The sequence below is a fragment of the Oncorhynchus clarkii genome, chromosome 25 (assembly GCF_045791955.1).
Source record: "Oncorhynchus clarkii lewisi isolate Uvic-CL-2024 chromosome 25, UVic_Ocla_1.0, whole genome shotgun sequence".
In the NCBI taxonomy this organism is placed as follows: Eukaryota; Metazoa; Chordata; class Actinopteri; order Salmoniformes; family Salmonidae; genus Oncorhynchus; species Oncorhynchus clarkii.
This window is the reverse complement of record NC_092171.1, coordinates 17,399,974-17,425,731: the sequence shown is the minus strand read 5'-3', so window position 1 is coordinate 17,425,731 and position 25,758 is coordinate 17,399,974. Positions and strand designations below refer to the sequence as shown.

General features: G+C 41.2%; 2 protein-coding genes across 3 annotated transcripts in view; one reads left to right on the top strand and one right to left on the bottom strand.

Moving 5' to 3' along the window:
* Positions 1-4,449: 4,449 nt before the first annotated feature.
* On the bottom strand, positions 4,450-11,437 carry LOC139383948 (zinc finger and BTB domain-containing protein 18.2-like). Its single transcript, XM_071128568.1, has 2 exons — positions 11,273-11,437; positions 4,450-9,929 (listed from the first exon to the last, which is right to left on the bottom strand). The coding sequence occupies exon 2, from the start codon at positions 9,913-9,915 to the stop codon at positions 8,341-8,343; it is 1,575 nt and encodes a 524-aa protein (XP_070984669.1). The 5' UTR covers positions 9,916-9,929; positions 11,273-11,437; the 3' UTR covers positions 4,450-8,340.
* A 3,590-nt stretch (positions 11,438-15,027) lies between these two features.
* The window catches only part of LOC139384197 (RAC-alpha serine/threonine-protein kinase-like), a 44,063-nt gene continuing 33,332 nt past the window's right edge, over positions 15,028-25,758 (top strand). Inside the window, exon 1 of one of the 2 annotated variants that reach the window (XM_071128918.1) lies at positions 15,028-15,213. The gene's annotated coding sequence lies outside the window, so the exon portion shown is untranslated. The remainder of the gene's footprint in view (positions 15,214-25,758) is intronic. The other variant, XM_071128919.1, reaches the window with a different exon arrangement.

Sequence of the window (25,758 nt, the reverse complement as noted above, 5' to 3'; positions counted from 1 at the left end):
TTGTACGTTACAATTTGCAAAACATACCATAAGCTTAGCAAATTCGTAACATATTGTATTTTACGAATTCTAGCTAGGTGGCTAATGTTAGCTAGGCTAGGGGTTAGGGTTATGTTTTGGAGTTAGGTTCAAGGGTTAAGGTTAGAGGAAGAGTTAGCTAAAAGGGTTAAGCTTAGGGGAAGGGTTAGCTAACATGCTAAGTAGCTAAAAAGTAGTAAGTACTTGAAAAGTTGCTAATCAGCTCAAATTGTCTGTGATGAGATTTGAGCTTGCAACCCTCGGGTTCCTAGACATTCATGTTAAATGCCTACCTATCCACCCAGACCAACCACCCCACTTTAATTGTTGCCTTAAGTAACCATCTGTCTTATTTAAACACACCAAACGTTACATACACTATACCCAAAAGTATGTGGTACACCTCTTCAAATTAGTGGATTCGGCAATGTCAGCCACACCTAACATGTGTATAAAATTGAGCACACAGCCATGCAATCACCATAGACAAACATTGTCAGTAGAATGGCCTTACTGAAGAGCTCAGTGACTTTCAACGTGGCACTGTCATGGGATGCCAACTTTCTAACAAGTCAGTTTGTCAAATTTCTGTCCTGCTAGAGCTGCCCCGGTCAACTATAAGTGCTGTTATTGTGAAGTGGAAACATCTAGGAGCAACAACAGCTCAGCGCGTGATAGTCCACACAAGCTCACAGAACGGGACTGAGTGCTGAAGTGCATAAAGATAATCTGTCCTCGATTGCAACATTCACTACTGAGTTCCAAACTGACTCTCGGCAGCAACGTAAGCACAAGAACTCTTAATTGGAAGCTTCATGAAATGGGTTTCCATGGCCAAGCAGCCTATGCGTCGGCTGCAGTGAAGTAAAGCTCGCTGCCATTGGACTCTGGAGCAGTGGAAACGCATTCTCTGGAGTGATGAATCACGCTTCACCATCTGGCAGTCCGACGGACAAATCTGGGTTTGGGGGATGCCAGGAGAACGCTACCTGCCACTTTGCATAGTGGCAACTGTAAAGTTTGGTGGAGCAGGAATTAATGGTCTGGGGCTGTTTTACATGGTTTGGGCTAGGCCCCATAGATCCAGTGAAGGGAAATCTTAACGCTACAGCATACATTGACATTCTAGATGATTCTGTGCTTCCAATTTTGTGGCAAAAGTTTTGGGAAGGCCCTTTCCAGTTTCAGCATGATAATGCTGTACAAAGCGAGGCCCATACAGAAATGGTTTGTCGAGATCAGTGTGGAAGAGCCCTGACCTCAAACCCATCGTACACCTCTGGAATGAATTGGAACGCCGACTGCAAGCCAGGCCTAATCGCCCAACATCAGTGCCCGACCCCACGCATGCTCTTGTGGCTAAATGGAAGCAAGTCCCCGCAGCAATGTTCCAACATCTAGTGGAAAGCCTTCCCAGAAGAGTGGAAGCTGTTATAGCAGCAAAGGGGGGACCAACTCCATATTAATGCCCATGATAATGGAATGAGATGTTTGACGAGCAGGTGTCCACATACTTTTGGTCATGTAGTGTGTCATACTAATTTGAGTATCTCGGATTTATGTTTACAAAGTTACATCCAGCCTATGAGACTAGGCTGTGTCCTGGCACCACACTTTCAGGTCACTGACTTCCTCCCTTTAGGCTGTCTCATCATAACTGGTGATCAGGCCTACCACCGTAATGTCATCAGGAAACTTGATGATGGTGTTGGAGTCATGCGTGGCCATGCAGTCGTGGGTGAACAGGGAGTACAGGAGTGGACTAAGCACACACCCCTGTGGGGCCCCCGTGTTGAGGGTCAACATGGCGGAGGTGATGTTGCTTACCTTCACCACCTGTGGTTAGCCTGTCAGGAAGTCCATGACCCAGTTGTAGAACGAGGCATTTCGTCCTAGGGTCCCCAACTTGCTGACAAGCTTGGAGGGGACTATACTGTTAAACGCTGAGCTGTAGTCATTGAATACATTCTCATACAGTATTCCTCCAATCTACGTAGGTGAGGGCAGTGTGGAGTGAAATTTAGATTGCGTCGTCTATGGATCTGTTGGGTGCGGTATGCAAATTGTAATAGGTCTAGAGTGTCTGGGATGATGGAGTTGGTGTGCCATAAACAGCCTTTCAAAGTAGTAGACTTGGGTCAAATCCTAGCCGTCCTAGTAAACACATTGCAGAGTGTACATGTCTGTATGTCATCTAAAATAATTATTTGAAATATTCCGTTAATTAAAAGGTGGATGCCACCGCTGGGGGTCTTGTCCCTTTGCTCTCTCTGAATTCTGTAATGACATTGTGTTAAAGCACTCCTTAAAATGAGAACCTGCAGCTGTCAGGGTCTTGCGATGGGTGTAGAGAGATGACCAGGTTTTCATCACACCCCTACCTCTGGTATTCTAAAGAAACAGGTCACTGTTTTCCTTCTAAGACTGGACAGACTTGGACATCAACTGCAGTGGAAGCGTGTGGCTTTGTCTTTCACCCATTCTTTTGGGGACCAGCTGTGCTCGGAGTGCGAGCGCCGAGCCCAGTGATACTGCTGCTATAAATATGCGTCATTGAGTGTGAGTAAGTGGCAGCTGTGCAGTGGACCAAGGACACACTGTCTTGGCACTCCCTGGACGAGTCACTCCAAACAAGGGAACCCCAGCATGAACTGAACACCAGTGATATGTTTTATGTTTACTGTCTAACTAATTCACTCCTTCATATATTCAACTTCTTAATGTAACTTATGTATTGTCAGGGAACTTGAATGTAACCAAGTCAATTATGTGAACAAATAAACTGAGGGAAAAAATCATTTTATCACAATGTTAAAACAGAGAGCCTTTCCACAATGTGTTTGTGAGTTCATTGTTACTGTCTCTCCATGAGAGCAATGTGATGGTGATTTGTCTGCGAGTGAAAATAATCTCTATGCCGCAGATGAGTGTCTTGATAAGAGAATCGAGACTGGATGTTTGTACCAAGCTGTTTGTTGCTGGGAGTGTGTGTGTGCCCTTTTCAAGTTTGACCACCTGTCTTTTGTTAAGAAATAAATAAATAAACATGGGCCACACCAGCTGTCCCTGGCAGTCCGTTCAGAGGTCAAGGGCTCCCACCGCTGGCCTTGTGAGGTGGTGGACACTTACAACTTTCATCGCAACTTCCCCCAAGTCTGCCTGTAAACTGGGGAATAAATAAAAACAGAGTATTGTAGAGGTCAAAAACCATCTAAATTTACCAGGAAAGTTTTCACTATTCTATCATTAAACTCAAGGGTACACATCACAGCCCTGACATCCACAGTTATTCCTTATCACATGGCCCATACTTTCCATTCTCAGGTTTGGTTCATGTAGATAGAAATCTATACGTGATGGCCTAGTGCAGAAGTGACATACAGATCGTGACGTGAAATCCCTGAGAACTGAAGTAATGTTTACAGTGTGAGGGCCCTTATTTACTGGGAGGTACTGTACAGGAGGCCGTTCAGGGTGTTTATGAATGATCTTCAGAGGACCTTATTTTCTTTGTGCTGTGGATGGCTGGCCAGCACCGCAGTGTCGTCTGTCTGTGCATAAAGTAGGTGCTTGGGAGTTGGAGCAGACAATGGGAGCAGCTGAGCTACTACCCACGCACACAATAGTGGTGGGATGAGGCCAAGGTTGGGGCAGTAGTTCGGGGGTGGGATGGGGGCTGAGTGGATGCTGCCTTGTCAGTGCACCACAGAATGGGTGTGCTGGGTGGGGGAGGATGGTGGGAACTCCCAATTCATCCCTATTGGTAATGCATAGCAGAGCAGCTGGATTTCTTTAGATGTGCAGTGGGAGAATAATTAAGACCCCTCTGCAAAGAAAATGACCAGTGAATTGGAATGGAGATCCCCAATTACTCATGGATCTTTTTGTTTGTTTGCTCATGTATGTAAATTAATCCAGCATTTTAAGTTTAAGTTTACTTTCATTAAAAGGAAATGGAAGGTGATTAATATAAGGATAAATAACAATTGAAAGTATTCATAGGTATTTTCTCTGCGGACTATTGTCAGTAACTCTGGAATAATGACATGCCACCGCTAAAGATCCTGTCCTTGGATGCAGCTTATGGGTTCAATGGGATAGAGACTAAGACCCACAGTATTATCACATTGTGTTGTCAGTATACAGTCCTCTCACTACCCCCACACTGATCGGGTGTTGCTTGTGAGCAGGCAACAATGAAGACAATCCTTGACAATATCTAAAAGGTCGGTACTGGAAAAATCAAGTAGGTATTACTACTTCAATTTCCCATGACAATAATTATACAGATTTATGGAGGAAAATCCTGTCTCTGTTTAGTTTGACTGTCAGTAAAGAACAAAACACAGGATTGAAGAACTAAATAGAAGTGGCCAGAGCTGTGCACATGGACAATGTTGAGGAAACACGAGAAAGAAATCCACAAGAGTCACAGAAAAGGGTTCTGTTTAATCTATGCATAATTTTAATAAAAGACCTAACTCAAGATTGTCACATCTCCACAGCACACACACACAACAACACTCGGAAAGCGCAAACAAAACGCACACAAAAACAAAAACATACAAATAAATTGCCTCGAGTTCTACAATGTCAATTCTGCATAAGATTGTCCCCTAATCTATAAACCACTAACACAGAAGCAATTGATTACTATAAAATATACCTTTCTTATTAAAAAATTATATTACATTCTAATGGCACTTCTAAAAATTCTATTAAAAAGATTTCCATTGACATTTAGTAGCATCGTTCATTTTACAAATCAAAATTGAGACAGTCAAATGTTGCACAAGAAACTATTCAATAAATATTTCTCATGAATATACACAATTTCACAGTCTTAACCTGCCAAAGGCAAAATTCCAGTATTAAATTCCAGTATTAGACCGTAAAATCCTATAGCATGAATTAGGAAAACGTAACCCCACGATCAGGAGCACCGGCATGAGTTTTCAAACATAAATTAAATCTATATCTCAGTGTTTCACATTAAACATGACATCATATGGAACACAATTAGGTTCATACCTAAACATGGACTTGGCTTAGAGCCAAACAAAACAAATAACTGCGTTCAGTTTGCTTAACATTACATTGAATTCCAGATTAAAAACTTTTACAAAGATTTCAATGAATTTAACAGTAGTGAACTCCAATTCTGAAACTCATCTCTAAAAGGAGGAAGAAACAATGGGCTTTGTTGACATTTTGATACCATGAATTATTTTTAAATAATAATTAACAGAAGTTTGTATGGTCATCACAGCAGTCTGTGGCAAACTTAGTGTACAAAAAAGGGCAACTCCAGGTGCAACACTTGTGTCTGCAAGGCACATTCTGTGATGATCCTGGAGATATAAATAATGACTGAGAAACCAGCAAGAAGATTTTACATAGTTTTCTAACCCTGCACAGCTGCATGTGTACATGAGAAAAACAATAAATCATTGTTTCAACGGCATCATGTAAAAAAAACAAACATTTCAAAACAGTGAGAAAAAAAATACACGAATGAATCTACATTCCTGTGTTTTGATTGAAATACCACTCATTGTTAACACTACATGACATTTCTGAAAACACACAGCTTCATGAAATATTGGGAAACTCATTCCAGTGGGTGGATGATGAAATAGGTATAACAGGATGTTAATAAATACTACCCACCTACTTTTCCTATTATAAAAATCAGATTAATCAGTGTTGCAATACCTCAAATCAAACAGGTTCTTGAAACACCAACAATTAAAGAGAGATTGTGTTGATAAAGATGCTATGGAGTCGCTGTGGTATCCTCTCCACATAAAAGAACAATTAAGCACTTATCTAATGCATGCTGGGAATTGAGGGCTGTTCTTTGATGCCTCCAGACAATGCACCTGTTTACTCTCTCCCAGATCTCCCATTGCTAAATGCATTTCTCACATTCCAATGGCTCCATTCAATACGAAAAGTGCCAAGAGAGACTCATGCAGCCTTTTTCCCCACAGCGAAAGCAGAGATGAAAAATTATCCCTTGAGAACTACCTGGGACAGGAGAACAATGCTCGTATTGTAGGAATTCTATAGATATTCTATACCATAATCAGTGTGTTTGGGCTTGTGAATAACTGCTTCCTCTGCTGGAACAGCAGTCATAGCAATATTATTCCCTTTTCTGATATGTAGTGAAGAGATGGCCTATGAGACCTTAAATATGAAAAGGAAACCAAATTCACTGGAGTGAGAGAGGAAAAAGGAAGCCCAAATCAATGGGGGGAGGGAAGACATGAACTCTTCCCTAAAAGATTGAAGCCTTCGTAAGACACCTTGCTTTCTCAACTCTACATGTGTTCTTGTAATAAAGAGAAACGACACTGATAAATAGAATATATATTTACATTAAATATACAAATAGTAAGAAATAGCAGCCTAGACAATATCAGTGTTGAAACTATATGCATGCTCAAAACAAGTGCTTCGCTACGGTTGGTGAGACAAATCTTGAATACTTAAAAGAATTCTGTGTAAGATACATTAACAGACCAATTCATTACAGTAACAGGATTTGCAGAAAGTAATAAAAACAGCCCCAATACCAAGGAAAGACATCAAAAGTATTTCAAGCTTAGAGAAATTAGCTCATCTTAACAGATCACACCTAAAGTAAACCCTGAACCAAGTTAAACTAATAAATAATTCTGATCAAGTCTTCTCAGGACAGATTAAACAAATTTCTTGGACTTTTAGTGCTACTCACCTTGTAGGAATCCATATGTATATCATCAAAATGAACCCAACTATAATGAAATCCTTCCAACACATAACAGGCTCATAAAGTACATATTCTGTCCAAGGACTCTGTCAAGCTAAGTTTCACCAAAGGTTTCACTCAAACATTATCAGTAGTGCTTCAACATTAACAGAAAAATAGACAGGACAGTATAAGAGTAAATGCAAGGGGCGAAATAAACCGATGAAGTTCTGATGAACGAACAGCGTGGCGACAAGATATCCACAGTACACCATCTCCTCAGAGAAGCACGGAGGCACACAGAGTATATATTTACCACCTCACCCACTCTCTGCCCTGTCTATCGGGGCATGTCTCCAGCATTATTACATGGATAGCAATAGAATATTCACGTGGTTACCCTTTCTTTTACAGTGCCGAAATACAGAAAATTAACCCAGAAATTGAACTTACTAAATAGAAGTCAACTGTTAATCAATAAAAGCTTGATTTATGGCACATTTATTAAATTTTTCTAAGTACACTGGTTAGTCAACTGGCATTTTATCACAGAGTGACCAAGTTATTTCCTGGTATTAATGCACTGTAAACGGAAAGTGCTAACCACGTTTTTGAAGGCCAACAGATTAGTTGTATTGATGGCAAGAGGTCCCATGCTTGCCTGAGAACAACAGGAGTGTCAAGAATTTCAGTAGGCACCAGTGATACAGGCATTCTTTCACTTCATAGTGAAACTGTATGCATCATGCTAGAGTGTAAAGGTGATAATACAATTCACTTCTAATGTTCATTCAGCAGCCTGATTCTAAGCAAGCTGTGATGAACATTGAAAGGCCAGTGCAGCAAAATTAATTCCTTCAGGACAAGCTCCATTTTACTATGATATTAAAAACCCTTGCCACTCATCTTTCTTTTAGTCCTCTATTCTAGGTAACATTATTTATGTGGTCTGCTTCATTCCTACCATAAAGAAAATGTAAATACTAGCTACCCCCCAAAAAAATCCAGTATTCCAACTTCAAATATTTTTTTCAGTGCCTTTTGATATTTGTTCCTGTTAAGCAGGTTGACTAATAAATAAGGTTGGATTTAAAAATAAAATATACTGCTACTCTTGGACGGTTTTTGTTTCTCCTTCCCCATGTGCACTACTCAGACGTTGTTCATCCATTCAGGATATTGGGCTATAATTCCCTTGCACATAAGGTATGTACATAGAAATGTTTCTTTTAGCAGAATACTCTTCATCCAGCTCAGCAGTTTTGCAGTACCAATACAGAAATAGACAAGTGCAACTGATTTGTCCACCTTTAACATACAGTATATCCAGCTTGAGTTGAAAAGCATGTTAGTTTTGTGCAACTAAATCATATAGTCCAATGACAAAGCCCAACATCTTTCCAGTGAAATCCAGTTTTGTGCATTCTAAAGTTGCTACAATTTAACTTAAGAAATGCCACAGAGTAGAATTCCAAAAGGTTATGTCGTTATTCATTTGTAAATATGTATAACTAGAAAAGTATACGCAGTAGTACTCAGGGAGTGATAAAACGTTTGTCTTATTTCATGGCACTGGTGAGAGGGGTTTATCCAATGGCGAGGGTCTTGACAAGGCCACAGTGGAACTTCCGGATGTGGCGGTACAGGTCCCCAGATTGGGTGAAGCGCCGCTCACACCACTTGCAGGCATGAGGCTTCTCACGTGTGTGAACCACGGCATGCCGGCTCAAGTTATGAGAGTACTGGAAGCTCTTGCCGCACTGGCCACAGGTGTACGGCTTCTCGCCAGAGTGTGTGCGCTCATGCCGCTTCAGGGTGTACATGCAGGAGAAGGTCTTGCCACACTGTGAGCAGGTGGGAACAGAGCCGTCAGGGGAGAGCTTGGAGCGCGCCCCGTCCTTCTCGCGGAAGTGCGAGCTGAGGTGCAGTTGGAGCACATGGGAACTGGGGAACACTTTGCTGCAGAGTGGGCACACACACACCTGTTGCCCCGGGGGCAGGAGCATCCCACTGGAAGTGGAGATGTCCGAGGAGGCCAGGTCATCCTCCTCTTCACTGTCCCCCAGCAGCCTCCCCCTCCTCTCCTCACCCTCTCTGCCTCTCGTGCCATCCCTTCCCCCACAGCTCTCCCCCTCCTCCATCAGGTCTTCCTCCTGGGAGAGCAGGGCCGCCGTGGAGCCGTTGTTGCCTGGGAAGAGGGCAGTGAACCCTGTCACCACTGAGCTCCTGGCACTATTCCCAAAGCGCTGGCTCTCCGGGCTCATCGGCTCACTGTCCTCCTGCTCTGACAGCAAGTCGTGTTCGTCTTTAACAAGTGGCTCAGTGCCCTGCTGCTGGCTGTCGAGGGCCAGCTGTCCTGAGACGTAGGAGGGGTGTAAGGGATCTCTGCTAGACAGTGGCTTGAAAGACAAATCCAGAGCGCAGTCCATGTCATCTGAAGCCCGGGACCTCTGGGACAACAATATTGTGGAACTACTGACATCAGCTTTTGTTTTTCCAGCTGTTTGGACGCAGGGCTCGGCCTCTGCTGACACATAATTGACACCTACAAGGTCCGGGGACCTGCCAGGGTGACCATTTGCCTTCTGCCTGCTCTGTGCAGACCTATCACAATCTGTGACAGCCAGCCTGACTTTGCTGTTGTCCATGTGAAACTCCTCTCCCGGGGGGGTTCTCTGGTGCTGCTGCTGTGTCTGTGTCTCTCGCCGGCCTGGCCCTGGCTGCTTGCTGTGCAGCTCGCTGTCTGAAGAGTTCTCCAGTGTTATCCCCTCGCTAACTTTCTCATCCAGGGTGGATAGTTCCTTATCTTTCAACTTACTTTTGCACACTTTCACTATATCATACATGTGAAGGTAACTGGCCGCAGCCAGGACATCCTCCACTGGCAAAGTGTTGAATTCCAGCTTCCCCTCATACATAAATTCAAGGAGCAGACTGAAAGCCGGGGCTGTCACAATGTCACTGTTCAGATGCACAACGTCCCTTTTGTCTGGCTGGTCCCTGTAGAAGAGATGGAAGTACATGCTGCATGAGGCCAGCACGGCTCTGTGTGCTTTGAATCGCGCCTCCCCAACGAGAACAGTGCAGTCACAGAGGAAACCTTGGTGACGCTGCTGACTCAGGCACTGCAGCAACTGACGGCTATGGTCTGGGAACTCCATTCTTCCTTCATAACCTGATGAAAAACAGGAAAAACTGGATATTGAATAAACGAAATGCAGCCATTTAGAGGGTGCCACAGAGAGTTAACAACTCATCTGGTGTTTGAGACAACTACAAACAAAAGTATCCCAACCCCAAAGGAAATGTACAGGAAAAATAATGCAACTTGCAGAAAACGACTAAGTAGTCATTCACTGGCAATCAAAACGGAAGACTTCCACATACAATTGTCAACAAAAAAAAGTAAAAATCGGACTTAATTTCCCTATTACAATATGGTAAATATCCTTTTCATATCGACTTCTTTACGCATCAATATGCCTACTAAATCAATGTAACATTTGTATATTATTCAGATTTCTTGATTACAACTTGCGGTGTCAGTTTATCAGTGTTATCCAGTAACTAAACGTCTCCTACCTTTCTCTCCAGTGACCAACAGCAGTCCGATTAGTTGATCATTAGTTTTTGCGCTTCCCATGAAAATGCGGACAGGACGGACCGGGCACAGTCGCATACACAGACCTTAAACTATGTCTATTCGGCTGTTCGTAATCACTGAACAATCATGAGGAACCGTTCAATTGACCTAGAACGCAAAATAGACGGACAAACACTCAGGCTTGTGAATACCAGCACTCGCCCATCGGGCAAGGTTAAGAAAAAAGCTCGGGGGAGTGAGTAAACTGGTGCTCTGTTCGCTAAATACACTGCAAGCTGTGGAGTCAGCTACTCTGACATCACCGCAATGGAAACGCTACCTCCAGCTGTGCTCCCCTTACCATATGTTAGCCTACTCCGAATCGAGCTACGTACAAAAGAGAAACTTGTTTCAGAGGTTGCATCAGTCCCAGCACTAAAATATTTAACTTTTTCCGACAATTCGTCTATTATTCAAGTAACAAAAAAAACACTTGACAACAGTCAATGTGGTTAACTTTATAACAGCCGTTGTTCAATTTACGCACCGGTCAACCATACTTTATATACAAAAAAAAAACCTTTATATTGGTGTAACAACATTTAAAGTAAATAAAATAGCAATAGACCAGACGAAAAGCACAAACATCAATGCCCATAGCATACTTTTAATTAGGCCTAACCTATAATAAACCCGGCCATACAATAATTTGCTTTACGCGCACTAGTTTGGCCTGTTTTAAACGTAAGGAAAACTACAAGCAGGCAAGAACGCAGGAAGATAAGCCTACATGGTCGTAATGCATGGCATGAAGCCTTTAACAGCAAAGGAACTCAGCAACTGTCGCTGACCAAGCCAACTGAGCTGCACGGAGGTAGCGCAGTGTATTATAACTTTCGGTTTCAACATTTTCATTGTCAAAACGCAATACTTACAGATATTTGCCAAGTCACCGTGTTTTTCTAAATGTTCCGAGGTCCTTTCATGATGTTAGGCCAGATGTTCGCAGCTTCTCCTGTCGTTTCTTTAGCTCAGTTCGACCCAGGCAGGCAAGCTGCACTCAGTGCTGTGTGTCAAGCAGGTTGTTAATGGACCAGTCTCGCGATAACGCCGACCACAATACGTTCTGTACTACTGCATGAACTCGCACAGAGGCAGCAAGTAGCAATGTTCCTTGATAACACAATTTGACCTAAATCCATCTCCCTTTTCTGGAATATGTCCACCTGGGAATTGACTGACGCTTTGAAAGACTTATGTGTTTAATATGTGCCAACGTTTTTGAGAAATGTCTTTCTTGTCTTTAATGTAGGTCTATATGGAAGAGACAGTAATGCTCCGGTTCTTTATATTTGAATCTGAGAAGGAGTCAGAACAATACATTTGATAGGCTATTCCAACAGATATGTATTTTACCTTGTTGGTACAATTTATATTGGATGGGGTGGAATTCCCTGGCCCCAGAATACATCTAACCATGAAGCTATTGCAACTTGCCATAACCCCAACTCTCTGTCACATCTATAAGAACATATACACTTTGATATTTTCTTTTGGACTGGTGGAACCTGTTCAATTAACATTTTTATTTCTCAATGAGGAGTTGATCACAAGCAGTGCTGTAGTGGTAGAAGTGGGTATACTCTACTTTGGCAAGACATTTCCCAATGACCCACCCAGTGAAGAAAACGACCCCCCCGGTCATAGAAAAATTATATGACAAACAGTGACACACACTCTGAATGACCTAAAATGATCAATCTCATATTGGTCTCTCTCAGTCAACCCAAGCTGTATTGTGTAAGTAGGCCTACTATTGAAATAGATTAATGAGACTGTCAACTGCATCAGAAATCCACAGGTTTCAGATTTTTCCAAACATTTTCTGCTACTTAATAAAAATTTAAAAAACTTGGGTTTCCTAAATCCATAACAATGCTTGCCCCATCAGGAGACCACTTTTGAGGTCTGAGAAAAATCAAAGAAATGTCAAACAATTTGTGTAGTTACCCTTTAATTCAACTGTGCAGGCACCTATCACTGTTGTTTGGTTGGTGATGTTTCTATAGCACACATGAAATGGTGTTTGCAAACAAATGGCCTCTGGATTGATGCAAATAATCATATCATTCTGCCAGGTAGGCATAGGCTGCTTTGTAGCTAGTTAACATTTAATTGAGAAGTTGTTTGGGGGGAAAGCCTTTCCTTCTACCAGTTAGGTCTATGATTAGATTTGCTATATTTTTTCTGTTCCTTCATTGTATGAAACCTGGAAGTTTTACTTTATATTATGAGCCATGTCTTACCTTACTTCAAAGTAGCCTATAGGCCAAATCCCACCACAGTTACGTGGAGGCAAATATTTTATAAAGACACTCTCCTATGCACTCTCCTGTTCTCTGTAGATCTCCCGTCTTTCAACATTTCAAATGGATATTTCTATCTCTGTCCATGAAACCACTCGCATGTGCAGTGAGCATTTTAGAATAGTGTTTTCTGACTAATTGCATTTTGGAACATTTGAGCGTAGGTCTATGGCTGTGTGCACGTTTCTGTGCTTAAAAGGTGAAGAAATAATAGTTGATCAATAATAGTTGATAATTTAAGCTAAATATTCTGATCTGAGACAAAAAAATGGTATCCCATAGTATCCCTTTAATGGATTTCTAATTCCATATTTTCTAAATACATATGTTGAGGTAAAGAAGTTTCTCATTCGTTGAACATTTAAATTGCTGGAGTTTATAAAGCACAGTACAGATAGGGGCTTCAAGGTGCAGCTGCTCATCTTGTGTCCCCCTCCCTACCCACCCTGCAACTGCTTCAGTCATCTTTGCCCTATGTTCCAGCTGTTGTGTGTTTTGAAGGGCCATTTGCGGCTACTCTTTGCCCCTTGACACAGAGGGGAAATGAGTAATGTGACGAGAAATGTCAGGCACTGGTAAGAAGAGGCCATGGTTAAAGATTCTTATCCAGTTCTGCTTTATTCCATTTTAGTCTACCATTGACATTACATCTATAATCAGAGAGAGAGAGAGAGAGAGAGAGAGAGAGAGAGAGAGCACTTTCTGGAGGTTAATTCCTCCTCTCTGCAATCATCAATGGCATTCTACCCCAGAACCACTCCTCACTCAGACAAAGACCCTGCATTCCTCTGCAGTCTGCAGCCAGCTCAGCCAGGCACAGTCGAACCATATCACTCATTTGGACCAATGAACTCATCAGGGGGGGCTGGATGTAAATGACCACTGTTTACTTGAGGGATTTATACATTTTAAGCATTCTGCCTAATTGTTACTATTTACTATTTGTGTCAAAAAAAATTATACTAATAAAAAAGCAACTGTGGTTTTGTTTTGTTTTATCATGAATGGTATTGTATTGGTATTGGTTGACACTGCAGAGTTAACTGTAGGAAAATCATACTCTCTCTTGATCTGAGCCTTTGCTTTGACATAGAAGCTATTCACTTCGATGTTCCTATATATCCTATATATCCTTTTACATTATCTCAAATATTGAATGCAGTATTCAAGTTTTTCCAAACCATATCATTTGGCACCAAACAGATTTAATGCTAAGCAAAGTATGTGAGTCAATAGCTATACAGAAACATAAATAGCGTATGTCAGATAGCAGGTACACTGTCTGCTTAGTTTTTTCTCTTTGTTTTTGAACAGATAGAAAGAGGAAAAGAGAGACAGGCAGTGAGGAAGCAGGATTTATGCTTGTCTGGTAGAGCAAACTAAACATTGTCCTTTGACCTTATGAAAGAGAGATCAGTAACATCTCATGGTAGGATACACCACTACACTACTCTCCACTAGGGCAAAGTTTCAATCGAGGGAGGACGAAGTCATCACTGAAAAACAACAACAGGAGGTTATTGGTTACATTCGGTCAGCCCTGCTTCTATGAGGTTATTGCCTACAGATGGTCAGCCCTGTTTCAAATTGTGAAGATTTAATTTACAGTACAAGTGACAATGAGGGGAAATGGCACAGAACTGGAGGGGGAGGCAGGGGTCAATAAATGCTTCATCAAAGGGAGAGGGTTGCCAGTAGGCCCATCCCCCTCCACCCGCCTGCCGTTGTGATATTACTCAATTATTACGCAACATTTCAACAAGTCTCTGTCAAAACAAGTATGTTATTGGAGGCAGCACATTAATATGTCTAATGCTAAACATAGGACTGGTAGTATCATATGCGGCAATACATTAATATGAACCTTTGTTCATATAATAAGAAACACATGGCGCAAATACAATATACATTTTCATTGGATCAGAACGTTATGATATTTGACCAGATAGGCTAACTGTTGGTTATAATTTTCGAATTAGTTATGATTAGTTAAATAAAGGTTAAATAAAAATAAATAAATGATGTGGACAAGTATTCTGTACAAGCATTCTGTGGACTAGGCTATACAATACCAGCTGATCAAATTGATGACAACACTGTCAAAGTGACAACAGGTGAAATTATGTGAAAATGAAGCAAAACAATATACGTTTTAGAATGGGATGCCTCTGATGTCTCAACCTATATACAAATATTTATTATCTCCAAATATAGAGAGAAAAAAGCATATATTCAGAATATTTTAGAGTACCCTATGTTAATGTTGGCCTATGCGAGGCTCTGTGTAGCCACTTATGTGGATCGCTGACGGGAAACTCGGAGCTAGGACCTGGGGGATGCCACAGAAGCATTGCAGGCAGAACGTTTGGGAGGTGTAGTGGAAGAAAGGCGAGGAAAACGGAGTAAACGAGAGCACGTTTTGTCCAGATTATTGAAGGATTTATCAACTAAGTAAATCGACGAAACAGCTCATTATAATGCAACGGACACACTATTGAAATCCTGTCCAGGTAAATGCCTACATTTTGTTTCTCGTGTTGACTGTGAGGTCGACTGCTACTAGAGGGTAGGTCCCATTGTATTACATAGGATGCGGTTACTCTCACTCACGCTGCCCTGCTAGGCCCCATATCCAGTCTAAAATCGTTAAATGTGCGCCTAAATTGAAGTCCATTCGTGAAAACAGTTTATTCCCGGGTGTAGTTATTGTTTTACTGGTGAAGTTAAGTGTTCAAACTTTAACCTTAGAGGTTGTGCCTCAAACAATACTAAAATGGGTTATTTTAACATTGTAATTTATTGGGAGCTTTTTGAACTGGACGCTTATGTCAGCCTTTGAGACAGCCTACAAGGCAGGCCGGACATGTTTGTGACGTTTTTACTGCACTTTAATTTCATACAAGTCACCTACTACAGGAACTCTCAGTTTTCTAAATGAACTTTATGGACATTTTAAATGACTATCCAACGGGTCTTAAAAACACACTTTGATGTTGTGTTTGTGCGGGTGGCCAGTGCAACACTGCAACTCAGTCATTCATTTCTCTGAACGTTCGTCAAGACAATTTATTTTGTTTTCTAATCTGCTCTTCTGTATGTCACACGAGATGACAGATTTTGATAGCTTCATTCCAAGTTCCACGATATTTTAAATTTGGATTATCTGAAGGTAGTCAGCCACGTTGTTGCATTGTTACAATGTTGCGATGCCTGAAACAGAACACTACTTGATACAAAGCACAGCAGCAGCTTGTGACATTGGTCTGAGGCTGGTGAAGTGATGACCCTGTCCTTCCTGGGAGATGCTGACACCCGCCCCCCGTTGACGCAAACGTGCCACCAGTTGAATGCAGAATCTGTGGAATGCTGTTTGAAATCAGCCCTTACATAGTCAGGCTTATTGTGCCCAGTCTGAGGTCTGTATGTCACAGGAGTTAAGAGAACAGCAGTGTGAAGGATCTGCACATTGCCTGGCCCTCAATGCACATCATATGACTGTCCTTTTCTCCCCAGTCTCTCTTTGTCACAGTCACAACACTGCTTCTGTCCATGTGGCTGCAAGCAAGTTGTTTACATTCTGAACTTCAAGCCCTCAAGTCAGCACCAACAGCATATAATGTGATTGGAATTCCATGTGCAGATACAAGATGCTGATGAAGTGTAACCAATTGTTAGATTTTTGCAGAGGAGACAGGTGAATGTTAGAGTTACTGCCTTTCCGATTCAGAACATTTTGTTTATTGAACTACACTAAGTGAATTGGATTTACACCTGGTAATGGAATTACAGTAACGGAATTACATCATTGGTCCCTGATATGTACTACAAAGAAATGCATAATTATGGATATGAATGTCATTCTCCTAATGTTAATTTTTTTTGACATTACAGTGAAACAGAGCACAGTAGAGTATAGTGTAGTAGAGTTCAGTAAAGTAGGGTATATTGTACTCTACACTACTGTACTATTTTTCTCTACTTTATTGTACTCTATTCTATTGTGCTCTTCTCACTGTACTGTATTGTCCGGTATACTTTACTGTGCTCTACTCACTACAGTACTGTGCTGTGCTACCCAAACTTGTGAAACATACGTCTGATAGGATCAAATTTAGTCCAGACCTGTCTCTTTCTGGACGTTCACATCAAGGCCTGGGTGGACTGACCAAATTTCTACTACTTTTCAATGCCCATTCACTATAAGATGCAAATAAACAAAGCCAAAGATGGCTGCGCACATTGCCAGAAAAATCTGAACTTACAGTGGGGCAAAAAAGTATTTAGTCAGCCACCAATTGTGCAAGTTCTCCCACTTAAAAAGATGAGCGAGGCCTGTAATTTTCATCACAGGTACACTTCAACTATGACAGACAAAATGAGAGAAAGAAAATCACATTGTAGGATTTTCAATGAATTTATTTGCAAATTATGGTGGAAAATAAGTATTTGAGGTCAAACAGAGGTCAAACGTTTTCTGTAAGTCTTCATGAGGTTTTCACACACTGTTGCTGGTATTTTGGCCCATTCCTCCATGCAGATCTCCTCTAGAGCAGTGCTGTTTTGGGGCTGTTGCTGGGCAACACGGACTTTCAACTCCCTCCAAAGATTTTCTATAGGGTGGAGATCTGGAGACTGGCTAGGCCACTCCAGGACCTTGAAATGCTTCTTACGAAGCCACTCCTTCGTTGCCCAGGCTGTGTGTTTGGGATCATTGTCATGCTGAACGACCCAGCCACGTTTCATCTTCAATGCCCTTGCTGATGGAAGGAGGTTTTCACTCAAAATCTCACGATACATGGCCCCATTCATTCTTTCCTTTAGATCAGTCGTCCTGGTCCCTTTGCAGAAAAACAGCCCCAAAGCATGATGTTTCCACCCCCATGCTTCACAGTAGGTATGGTATTCTTTGGATGCAACTCAGCATTCTTTGTCCCCCAAACACGATGAGTTGAGTTTTTACCAAAAAGTTATATTTTGGTTTCATCTGAACATACGACATTCTCCCAATCTTCTTCTGGATCATCCAAATGCTCTCCAGCAAACTTCAGACGGGCCTGGGCATGTACTGGCTTAAGCAGGGGGACACGTCTGGCACTGCAGGATTTGAGTCCCTGGCGGCGTAGTGTGTTACTGATGGTAGGCTTTGTGGTTCTGTGATTTTTGCTCACCGTTCTTGTGATCATTTTGACCCCACGGGGTGAGATCTTGCGTGGAGCCCCAGATCTAGGAAGATTATCAGTGGTCTTGTATGTCTTCCATTTCCTAGTAATTGCTCCCACAGTTGATTTCTTCAAACCAAGCTGCTTACCTATTGCAGATTTGGTCTTCCCAGCCTGGTGCAGGTCTACAATTTTGTTTCTGGTGTCCTTTGACAGCTCTTTGGTCTTGGCCATAGTGGAGTTTGGAGTGTGACTGTTTGAGGTTGTGGACAGGTGTCTTTTATACTGATAACAAGTTCAAACAGGTGCCATTAATACAGGTAACGAGTGGAGGACAGAGGAGCCTCTTAAAGAAGAAGTTACAGGTCTGTGAGAGCCAGAAATCTTGGTGGTTTGTAGGTGACCAAATACTTATTTTCCACCATAATTTGCAAATAAATTCATTAAAAATCCTACAATGTGATTTTCTGGATTTTTTTTTCTAATTTTGTCCTTCATAGTTGAAGTGTACCTATGATGAAAATGACAGGCCTCTCATCTTTTTAAGTGGGAGAACTTGCACAATTGGTGGCTGACTAAATACTTTTTTGCCCCACTGTAGTTTGGCCACTTTTCAGCATATTACATATATTTGATTAACTTGTTACAGTGTATACAAGACCCAGAGCACCTGATTTGACAAGTCATTTACTGTTTTTGACAAATCGCAAATAAAATGTTATCACCTCACAGATCATCATACAAATACAAGCCTACTGCCTAGCCTAACTGTAGCGCGAAAGCTGAACACTGATGAAACAATTTTAGGGGTGAAGGGGGTTCATTTCATTTGTGGGGGGATTTCAAGTCCAAGTCCAACAGGACAATAACCCAACACACCTCCAGGCTGTGTAAGGGCAATTTGACCAAGAAGGAGAGTGATGGAGTGCTGCATCAGATGACCTGGCCTCCACAATCACCTGACCTCAACCCAATTGAGATGGTATGGGATGAGTTGGACTGCAGTGTGAAGGAAAAGCTGCCAACAAGTGCTCAGCATATGTGGGAACTCATTCAAGACTTTTGGAAAAGTATTCCTCAGGAAGATGGTTGAGAGAATGCCAAGAGTGTGCAAAGCTGTCATCAATGCAAAGGGTAGCTACTTTGAAGAATATAAAATATATTTAGATTTGTTTAACACTTTTTTTTAGTTACTACGTGATTACGTATGTGTTATTTCATAGCTTTGATGTCTTCGCTAGTATTCTCAAATGTAGAAAATAGTTTTAAAAAATAAAGAAAAACCCTGAAATGAGTAGGTGTGTCAACTTTTGACTGGTGTTTTATACCTTTTATTATGGGGAGTTTGTATTGTTTGAGAGTTGAAGCATATCGAAATGTAAATCTGGGTTCTCTGGCTGCTGATGTTTTAGGTTTGGCAAATGTCTTAGTTATTTTCTGATGTTTTAATGTTTGTTGTCAAACAATTGTATTTATTTTAGTCGTGCTTTTTCTTACTGCCCTTTTGGAAGATGATGTTAACAGCCATCTTAACATAATTTGTGTTACTTGCAAATTGATCAATACATTTGAGTGATTTGTCATTTAATTCTGCCGATTTGAGCGCTTGAATGAAATTTCCCCGCTCTCTGGAGCCCATCTGTATTTTTGATTCAGTTTATACTAGAGGTCGACCGATTATGATTTTTCAACGCCGATACCGATACCGATTATTGGAGGACCAAAAAGGCCGATACAGATTAATCGGACAATTTTTTTAAAAATTTGTAATAATGACAATTACAACAATACTGAATTAACACTTATTTATCTTAATATAAAACAGCAATAAAATCAATTTAGCCTCAAACAAATAATGAAACATGTTCAATTTGGTTTAAATAATGCAAAGACAAAGTGTTGGAGAAGAAAGTAAAATGTGCCATGTAAAATATGTGTCATGTAAAAAAGCTAACATTAAAGTTCCTTGCTCAGAACATGAGAACATATGAAAGTTGGTGGTTCCTTTTAACATGAGACTTCAATATTCCATGGTAAGAGGTTTTAGGTTGTAGTTAATATAGTATTTATAGGACTATTTCTCTCAATACCATTTTGTATTTCATATACCTTTGACTATTGGATGTTCTTATAGGCACTATAGAATTGCCAGTGTAACAGTATAGCTTCCGTCCTCCTCCTCGCCCCTACCTGGGCTCGAACCAGGAACACATCGACAACAGCCACACTCGAAGCATCGTTACCCATCGCTCCACAAAAGCCGCGGCCCTTGCAGCGCAAGGGGAATAACTACTCCAAATCTAAAAGCGAGTGACGTTTGAAACAGTATTAGCACACACTCAGCTAACTAGCTAGCCATTTCACATTGGTTACACCAGCCATTAGGCTGATAGGCTTGAAGTCATAAACAGCGCTGTGCTTGCGAAGAACTGCTGGCAAAAACGCACAAAAGTGCTGTTTGAATGAATGATTACAGGCCTGCTGCTGCTCAGTCAGACTGCTCTATCAAGTCAGACTTAATTATAACATACTAACACACAGAACTACGAGCCTTTGGTCATAAATATGATTGAATCCGGAAACTATCATTTAGAAAACAAAACATTTATTTCAGTGAAATACGGAACCGTTCGGTATTTTATCTAACGGGTCGCATGCCTAAGTCTAAATATTCTTGTTACATTGCACAACCTTCAATGTATGTCATAATTATGTAAAATTCTGGCAAATTAGTTCGCAATGAGCCAGGCAGCCCAAACTGTTGCATATACCCTGACTCTGTGTGCAATGAACGCAAGAGAAATGACACAATTTCACCTGGTATATAACTACTAATCCAGTTTAGCAGGCAATATAACTAGTGATTATCATCGATTGTTTTTTATAAGATAAGTTTAATGCTAGCTAGCAATTTACCTTGGCTTACTGCATTCGCGTAACAGGCAGTTTCCCTGTGGAGTGCAACGAGAGAGAGGCAGGTCGTTATTGCGTTGGACTAGTTAACTGTAAGGTTGCCCCTGAACAAGGCAGTTAACCCACCTTTCCTAGGCTGTAATTGAAAATAAGAATGTGTTCTTAACGGACTTGCCTAGTTAAATAAAGGTATCAAAATAAATCGGCACCCAAAAATTACGATTTCCGATTGTTATGAAAACTTGAAATCGGCCCTAATTAATCGGCCATTCCGATTAATCGGTCGACCTCTAGTCTATACAGTCGGGCTCGGGCCCGGGCCTCGTGTTCCAGCCTCCACATAGCAGCACATTTCCCTGCACCTGGAAATGGCTGTTTTCTTCTTGAAGGACATTAAATAATTCCTGCTGGAGTAGTGTAAATAGCAAAGCGATACAGTTGCGGGCAAATATATTGGCACCCTTGAACTTTTCTTTAATAATAAAAAAAAACATCTGAAATAAGTTTTGTTCTCATCTTGTTGTTGGAGTGTCAAAATTGCAGAAGCAATTTTATTTTTGTAAACTTAAGTTTACAATTTTATTTGGGAAAATAAGGGCAAACGGCAAGGACAAAACTAGTGGCTCCCTGGAGTAAGTACTGGTTGCACAGGCTTTTTTTGGTAATTCTGTTATCAATTTGGTAACAGAATTATGAGATTTGCTCACTAACCAGTAAAATCAAGATAACTAACTGGTAGGTCTACCATTACTTGTTACTTCAGCAAACTTTCATTATTCTCCCTCCTCATGAGGGAAAGAAATTAGTAACGGAATAACAAGCCACAATTTCTCCAACAGTAAATATAAGTGTTGATAGTTGCCAGGGGTCGTAACGTCAACATTGTGTTTTGATGTCTTAAGACTTTTCCTGGTAGATATTTTCTAAGACATCTTTTCCATCGGTTAACCCCCCTTGGGTATGTGGGATGATAGTGTCCCACCAGGCCAACATCCAATGAGATTACAGCGCGCCAAATACAGAAATACTCATTATATAAATACAGAAATACTCATTATATAAATTCAGAAAAGATACAACTATTTTACATAGGTTTAAAGATAAACTTCTTGTGAATCCAACCACGTGTAAGATTTTAAAAATGCTTTACGGCGAAAGCATACCGTACGATTATTTGAGAACATAGCCCAGCAGACAAATCATTACAAACAGTAACCAGCCAAGTAGAAGAGTTACACAAGTCAAAAATAGAGCTAAAATGAATCACTTACCTTTGATGATCTTCATATGTTTACAGAAGACATTCATTTATTCAATAAATGTTCAATTTGAGTCTTAAGTCAATGGATACTGTAATGGCATTGAATAGAAAACTACAACAACAAAAATCCTACTTCCTGAATGAATTCTTCTCAGGTTTTTGCCTGCCAAATCAGTTCTGTTATACTCACAGACATTATTTTAACAGTTTTGGAAACTAGAGTGTTTTCTATCCAAATCTATTAATTATATGCATATCCTATCTTTTGGGCCTGAGTAGAAGGCAGTTTAATTTGGGCACGCTTTTTATCCAAAAATCCAAATGCTGCCCCCTACCCTAGAGAAGTTAATACAGAAATCAAAGCCTTTACCGTTGCCTAATATTTAAGATGGGTAAATGTTAGAAATGTATATCTACATTCTGAAAGTGTTCAGGCCCTTTCCCTTTTTATACATTTTGTTAGGTTACAGCCTTATTCTAAAATTGAAAAAATGATTCTCATCAATCTACATACAATACCTCATAATGACAAAGCGAAAACAGGTTTTTAGAAATGTTTCCACATTTTATTAAAAACTTAAAACAGATTTTTTTATTTAGACCCTTTGCTATGAGACTTGAAATTGAGCTCAAGTGCATTCTGTTTCCATTATCATCCTTGATGTTTCTACAACTCAGTTGGAGTCCACTTGTGGTAAATTCAATTGATTGGACATGATTCGGAAAGGCACACACCTGTCTATATATGGTCCCACAGTTGACATTGGATGTGAGAGCAAACACCATGCCATGAGGTCGAAGGAATTGTCCGTAGAGCTCCGAGACAGGATTGTGTTGAGGCAAAGATCTGGGGAATGGTAGAAAAAACATTCTGCAGCATTGAAGGTCCCCAAGAACACAGTTGCTTCCATCATTCTTAAATGGAAGAAGTTTGGAACCGCCAAGACTCTTCCTAGAGCTGAGCAATCGGGGGAGAAGGGCTTTGGTCAGGGAGGTGACCAAGAACCTGATGGTCACTCTGACAGCGCTCCAGAGTTTTTCTGTGGGACAACCATCTCTGTAGCACTCCACCAATCAAGCCATTATGGTAGTGGCCAGATGGAAGCCCCCCCCCCCCCCCTCTGTAAAAGGAACTTGACAGCCTGCTTGGAGTTTGCCAAAATGCACCTAAAGTACTCTCGGACCATGAGAGACAAGATTCTCTGGTCTGATAAAACCAAGATTGAACTCTTTGGCCTGAATGCAAAGCCTCACGTCCGGAGAAATCATAGCACCATCATGACGGTGAAGCATGGTGGTGGCAGCGTCATGCATTAGGGATGTTTTTCAGCGGCAGGGACTGGGAGACTTGTCAGGATCGAGAGAAAGATAAACGGAGTAAAGTACAGAGAGATCCTTGATTAAAAAAACTGCCCCAGAGCGCTCAGGACTTTGGCGAAGGTTCACCTTCCAACAGGACAACAACCCTAAGCACACAGCCAAAACAACGCAGTAGTGGCTTCGGGACAAGTCTCTGAATGTACTTGAGTGGCCCAGCCACAGCATGGACTTGAACCCGACCGAACATCTCTGGAGAGACCTGAAATAGCTATGCAGCGATGCTCCCCATCCAACCTGACAGAGCTTGAGAGAATCTGCAGAGAAGAATGGGAGAATCTCCCCAAATACAGGTGTGCCAAGCTTGTAGCGTCATACCCAAGAAGACTCGATGCTGTAATCACTGCCAAACGTGCTTCAACAAAGAGTAAAGGGTCTGCATACTTACGTAAATGTAATTTCTGATTGTTATTATTTTTTTTACACATTTGCACACGTTCCTAAAAACCTGTTTTTGCTTTGTAATTATGGGGTATTGTGTGTAGATTTAGGGTGGAAAAAATAATATAATTATTTTTAGAATAAGGCTGTAATGTAACAAAATGTGGAAGAAGTCAAGGGGTCTGAATACTTTCCAAATGCACTGTATACCTTAATTTCCTATAACTCTTAGCTTTCATTTTACACCCAATTTGATATGCTTCTGTGAATCTCAGATGTTGTTGCTCATTGGGTCCTTTTCAATGGAAAGGCCCTACTGTTCTAGTGTTTCCCCATATTAAAGGCGTATGTTATGGTTTTCTGGGTAGCTGTGTTTTTGGTTGGATAGGTTTCTCAATTTCTTTCCTAGGTTTTTGCACGCTACAGCAAACCCTTTCTCATTGTAAATGTTCTTAGGTTTTCTCCTTAAATCTTTTTCAATTTGATATGTTAAGCTGTTATGTCAAATATACTGTTCAGGCTTTCTTACTGTTAAGTGTATACCTTCACTATTGCTGGGAAACATTTTGTCCAGGAAATTTTTGGGGACATTTTCTTGGATTGGATATCATCCTTCCATCTATAGCATCCAGTTGATTGGGCTTCATGGTTGAGTATTGCTCTGTTCAAGTAGGCTGTGATTTTGCTGTGATCTGATAGGGGTGTCAGTGGACTGACTGTGAACCCCCTGAGAGATTCTGGGTTGAGGTCTGATAAAGTAGACTGTAGTACTGCTGCCAAGGGATGACCTGTAGGTGTACCTAGTACTACCATAGGAGTCCCCTCAAAGAATAGCTTTCACTATGTACATAGCCAGTGTGCGACAGAGCTGCAGGAGTTGTGACCAATTGTGGGGGGTTAGGTTGTTGTAGTTGTGTCTAGGGGGGAGTATGGGGAATGGAATGCTGTCCCTTTCAGGTAGGTGTTTGTCCCCCCTGTGTGCTGAGGGTGTCAGTTTTTCTTATCCAGTTCTGGCTTTTAGTTCACCACAGACCAGTACAAGGTCCCTGGGCCCGGAAATTGTTGCGCTCCCCCTCTAGAATGGAGAAATGGATTCATTGAAGTATGGGGATTCTATAGGGGGAATATAGGTAGCAAACAGGAGGACATTTTTCTCTGTTGAGATCATTTCCTTATTTATTTCTAGCCAGATGTAAAATGCTTCTGTTTTTGATTTAATTTAAGTGTGTTAGGTCTCTCTCTCTCTTTTTGGCTCTCTCTGGCTCTGTGTGTGGCTTCCCTGCTGCATGACACTGATTTGCATTGAATGGGGTGGCCCCTGGAGCGATAGCCAGAATGATGAATGATTGAAAGGCAAGCAGGCAGGGAGCTAGAGTGAGCGAGCAAGGCACGCAGGCGTGGCCCACTGGACCATGTGACCTGCTGTCGGGGTACTGGGTTCATTCAGTGGCTGCAGTGGTGGCTGAGTCCTGGCGGTGTCCCAGCTTTTCCACAGCCCACAGTAGCGATGTCTGAGAGTGCAGAAGCTTGGTCTAGGTTTGTGATCACAGTTTGAAATGATCTCAATGTGGTCTACTCTGCTCCAGTGGACAGTTTCCCTCAGAGCTTTGTCTCTACCAAATATGACAGTCCCAGCCACCACCAGAGAGGACTGGAGAACAATGTGCTACTGCAATAATTGAATACATTTGATTCCAACTAGAGGTCGACCGATTATGATTTTTCAACGCCGATACCGATTATTAGAGGACCAAAAAAAGCCGATACCGATTAATCGGCCGATTTAAAACAAAAAAAAAATAATTAAAAAAAAATATATAATAATACAACATTTTTTATAAATAAATAAATCATTTGTAATAATGACAATTACAAAAATACTGAATGAACACTTATTTTTGACTTAATATAATACATCAATAAAATCAATTTAGCCTCAAGTAAAAAATGAAACATGTTCAATT